General features: G+C 44.7%; 1 protein-coding gene across 2 annotated transcripts in view; it reads left to right on the top strand.

The window, feature by feature from the left end:
* The first annotated feature begins 6 nt into the window (after positions 1 to 6).
* MGLL (monoglyceride lipase) overlaps positions 7 to 5,061 on the top strand; it is a 58,763-nt gene continuing 53,708 nt past the window's right edge. Inside the window, exons 1-3 of one of the 2 annotated variants that reach the window (XM_031056397.1) lie at positions 7 to 267; positions 421 to 460; positions 1,045 to 1,183. In XM_031056397.1, the coding sequence (XP_030912257.1) occupies positions 451 to 460; positions 1,045 to 1,183 (149 nt within the window). In that variant the 5' untranslated portion in view covers positions 7 to 267; positions 421 to 450. Of the gene's footprint in view, positions 268 to 338; positions 461 to 1,044; positions 1,184 to 5,061 lie in introns of those variants that run through there. The other variant, XM_005420217.3, reaches the window with a different exon arrangement.

Below are 5,061 nucleotides of genomic sequence, written 5' to 3'. Positions count from 1 at the left end.
GGCAGGAAGGAAGTAAAGTGGCAAACAACCTGCCGCGGCAGGAACTTTGTGAGCTGCTCCAGCTGCATGTGGTCAAGGTGCCTTTGATGTACGTGCAGCAGCTTCTGGAAAGTGGACTGCAGCTTTCCCACCCGCCAGCCCTCCCTCTCCCCAACCCTTCCCAGCCTCCCCTCCCACCACCGCCACTTCAGCCCGCACACGCAATTTGTGTGAGAAGAGAAAAAAAAAAAGTGATGAACGAGAAGTGGTGAATTACCCAAGCGACTTTCCTCAAAGAGCGAGCGAGCCGGGGAGAGGAGCCGGGGCGAGCCCCGCGCTCGCAGCGCCGGGAGGGACCCGCGGGGCTGCCGGGCTGCGAACGCGGCTCCGCAGCAAGATGCAAAAAGCCTCATCTGCTTGCCTTTGACTTGCGATGCCGGCTCCTCACTAGAATGCAAACCCTTGCACAGGATGAAAACAGGTTTGTGGCAAATTCTCTTGGAAATGTTTCGCTCCCCGCCGCCGCCACCTTCCTGTCTGAGATGTCAGAGAAGATCTTAATGATGACACGGTGGCAGATACCTCTGCTGTGTACCCACCACTGTTCTTTGGAGATGTTCCGCCAGAGATAAATCTTTTATGCAGCTGTCTTTTCATATCTGTAGCGATTGCTGCATAATTTGCTCTTGATTGCAGTAAAAATATTCTCTTTAGGATCCGCTTCACAAAATGATGCAAAATAAACTCAGATGGGAGAAGTGTGGAATAGAAAGCTGTAAATGAAGTACTGATGATGGATTGCTCTTCCCTTCTTCTTGTTCCCTCCCCCGCTTAATGCTCTACCTCTAAATGTGAGCCTTTTCTGAACAAAAACATTTGCTACCTTTCTGTTTTAAAGCAGTGATTTTGGGGGCTCTTTGGCTGTTGTTTTGGGAGCAGCCTCCCATCAGTAGTACTTGCCTTACTGATTGACTTTCTTGAGTGTCTGTGGCTGCCAAGCCCATCACCTTTTATCTTGTTTCCACCTGTTTTAAAGTATGTCTTGTTTCTTCTAACACCTTGCAGGTCATTCTTCCAGAATGCCAGAGGAAAGTTCGCCAAAGCGGAGTCCTCAAAACATCCCATACAAGGATCTGCCCCATATCATCAATGCTGATGGGCAGTACCTCTTCTGCAGGTATTGGAAGCCAGAAGCATCTCCCAGGTGAGCACTTTGAAGAAAATGTCCTTTCTACTATCACTAGATCTGACTCTGTTAATGCAATTATTATTTATAGCTTGACTGGCATTACAGGGCCACGTACATGGAGCTTTGTAGAGCCCCTAAGAGAGTTTTCTCTCAACTGAGAAAGTCCCTACTGTAAAAATTGCATTCTCCAAACCTTAACTTGCTCGAGTCAGCCTTGCAGGTATAAAACGTGGAGCTGCTGTCATTCCGTGCACAGCTGGCTTGGTTGGCAGTTCAATATTCTACCAAGTGGCTCTGGCAGGTGGCTGATGCCTATCAGCAGTAAACAGCTATCCCCAAACTAATAGCACAGGCAGTTAGGGAGGGCACGGATACAGGCTTTGGAATGTTCAATCTTGCTGATTTTCTCGGTGTCAACAAACTTAACATCAGCATCTGAGTTCAGTTTCAATAGTAATAGCAGGGCAACAGGCAGAAGGTTTGACCGCATTGCTTTTTGACTGGTTTTAAATTATTTATACTTAGTAAATGATTCAAGGAGCTCTCTCACTGGCAGTTGCAATTTCAAAACTGACCTGTGTAATAAACGCAGACATAGAATCAGATAGAGAATTTTTTCTAATATTTTGTCATAATTTAAATAATCTCTTTAATAGCTTTCTGTGCTAATTATGATCTGATGTAGCTCCCGTAGTTATGATCTTTCTTCTTCCAGTATCTGCTGGCTTGGCATGTATTTGTGCTGCCACTAGTTATGTAGGTATCTACTTCATAAAAATCTGGATATTGCTTAATTGTTTACTTTTTCTGCAAGCCAACAGGAAGAGCTGTGTTGATTTTATATAGCTAGAAAACAGTCACAGGAACAAGTTGTTCAATCTGTAGTAGGGAGTTAAACTTTATCCTGATGACCCAACAGGTTAGACACCATCCTCTGCCCAAACCAGCCTGGTAACTGCTCTGAGAGAGGGATACAGGTCCAAGTTAGCTGGCCTTGGGGTTTATGCCTACGAAACTAAGGGACAGTGGGAATAACATAGGACTGGGTTAGCACTCAGGTAATACAGAGGGTGGGCAAGCACCAAAATGTACTGGCCCCGGAGAGGAGGACAGTGCAGCCACCCCACCACAGCTCCATGGCCCAGGCTGGGCTGTAGGACGGGGGTCTGGGTCAAGATCTCCTGGTCTACAGAGCAGTTTATAGTTGTTTCTACTCGCTGCCTTTCAGAAACAAGGAGGAAGGTTTTTGGCACTGACGCATTACATAGTCTTTGCACCAACTGAAAATTGCCTTTATGGAAAAATAATGCTATGAAATCAAGGTTCTACAGTGAAACCAGGCTGTTTTGTATTATAATGGTAATTAATCATTAACTACCCATAACATTTGTCACCTAGTTGTGGAACTGCTTTTTTATCACATTTAATTTCTTACCAAATTAGTGGTGGGTGGATGGATCTTTGTTCCAGAAACGATAAGGAGCTGACAGTGAAAACTTGGTGTCTAAGTCCTCTGGGTAGTTAATTTTTTTTAGTGGTCTGTGCACCAAGCAGTTAATTAAGAATGAACTTGTCCTAGTTTTGTGAAAAGAAAAGTGGATGGGATCAGTGCTGCTCATTTACAAGGAGCTCCTGTGTGTGTGTTTGCATGTTTGTGTATAAGGAGGGGGCGCATTGTTTATTATTAGCTCTTCGTGAATTGTTATATATGAGACATGGTAAGTGACTGAATAACAAGTCAGTGCCTGGATCCTGTGATCAAGATCGCTCTTGAAGTGCTTTGATAGGCAAACCAAAAATACATTACTTTGCCCCCTTTCACTTTACATAAGAAGCTCTGCTTTTTCTTCTTCTGTGTAGAAGCTCAGCAACTTTCATCTAATTTTAAGCATTCAGCAGAACCGATCTCTCTATATATATGTATAGGGAGAGAAAGAGAGACACCTCAGGGGACTTTTACAGGCCTGTTACAATTTATTTCAAATACTGAAAGCAATTCTTTCAATCTTCTGACTCAATTGTTGATTCAGGTTCAAATCTTAACGCTAATGAATGATGCTATAACCGTCAAATGGTGAGATCTTTCATTGATCCATTATGTGCCTAATCCCAGCTAGAGCTGTGGAAATGCCTCTTCACTGCAGATGCCCAAAGATTATCACTGACTTGTCTTCTATTAGAATAGAACTTATCACCCTTGATCCCTCCCCCAGGGAGGGGGAAAACCCAGGATGTCTAGCAAAGGAAATATTAAAAAGTAGCCCTAGCCTGGGCTTGAAGAGCAGACAATGGCCAGGAAGTCTCTGAAAGTGGGGGTGACTGACAGACACCACCCCTTGGAGCTGGTGCTTCTTTTTAATCTTGTTGAACAGACTCATAAATGTGGATGAAAGTCTGTAGCAGATTAATGTGTTATAGCATATTAAAAAAAAACAAAAACAAAAAACCAAAAAACAACCACCAAAAAGCTATTTTTTCAGGAAGATGGAGAAATTTTGAGAGGCATTACTGCTTCATGCTCACAAATACTCAGGCTCTGATCCTGTGTGGTGTTGATCTGACTGATCAGCCCATACTGGTGCACATATGGAAGCTTTGTTATAAGTGCCACTGAGGCCAAGGTTGTCCTGCCAGTGAAAGGCACCTATTGTGAGTTCCTCAGCAGGGTCTGCTTTGTTTCAGAGAGGGATTTAGGTGATTACTTCGCAGGAAGCTGACACACAAAGGCACTCAGATGTCATAATGATTATATGGGGTAGATGGAGTAAGGAGTAATGGGACTAAGGAAGAAGAAAGACAGTGTTCTCCACTTGTTTTTGGCGTGGGAAGTCACTCCCAACAGCAGAGCTGGGGCCTGGGTGTCGTCTTCTCCTGCTGCCTGCTGGCAGCAGTGCAGGTGCAGCTTGCCTGGCCAGCAGCCCTGCAGGCTGCCCAACTTGTTGAGCCAGCTCCATCTTAAAGTAGGGAAGAAAAAGCAGTGTGTTCTGGTGTCGTTTTCATGTTTTGTGCCAGCAGCAGAACTTGTGGACCATGAAAATGGGCAACTCTTTGGCACCAAGTGCTCACTGCTGAATGCAATGCTTAGGATCTGGGCAAGGCATGGCACTTTCAGGACTTTGTAATGTTGTTTGAAGGAATTAAGTCATTAGAACCAAACAGGACTGATCTCATGCCTATAGCGTGTCCCAGTAGCCAAAGAAACTCTACTTAATGAGAAAGCAGTCATTGTGTAAACATAAGCAACAGCTCCATGCAAGGCTTAAACTCTGTCACCACCCTGAGCACTCTGAGACAAAATATGAGGTAACAGGAGGTGAGGAATTAAGAAACCAAGTTCTATTCCCAGCTCTCAGACAAAGCTGCTAAGAATAGATGCTGGTGAGGAAGGGGAAGGAAAGCTGGGAGGAGAAGTAAAGACATTTCCTTTGAGGCCCCTAAAGAGCCTGGGGAACTTCAGAGGTGACCTTCTTCCTCTGTGGTCTATATCCCTGCAGCCTTTTCTAGATGCTTCCTCCATTCTTGTCACTACCTAGATAAACACAAATAGTTTTTTTGTGGGGCACTTTTAGCACCTCTTCTTGACCTCAAGTAAATCCTGTGAGATTTATTGACTCAGAGTAATTTTTTCAAAGGTGCTCATAGCTGTGCCACTGACTTCAGATGGAATGATGCCCAAGTCTCTCCTGGCAGATCAGTCACTTTAAGCTGGACACTTGAGACCCTTGAAGCTAAAGGATGCACTTGAAAATGTGATTTCCAGACATGTATGAATGTGAGCTTCCTCAGTCACCAAAGAGAAACCATCACCTGGCTAGTTAGCATGGTGCTTGAGTATCTCTCAGTGGTCTCTAGGTGGACTTAGGGGGTTGCCTGGATCCCCTGTGGTTCTCTGC

This window comes from Geospiza fortis, unplaced genomic scaffold (assembly GCF_000277835.1).
Source record: "Geospiza fortis unplaced genomic scaffold, GeoFor_1.0 scaffold70, whole genome shotgun sequence".
NCBI lineage: Eukaryota > Metazoa > Chordata > Aves > Passeriformes > Thraupidae > Geospiza > Geospiza fortis.
The sequence above is the reverse complement of the archived record's forward strand: the minus strand, read 5'-3'. Positions and strand labels throughout refer to the sequence as shown.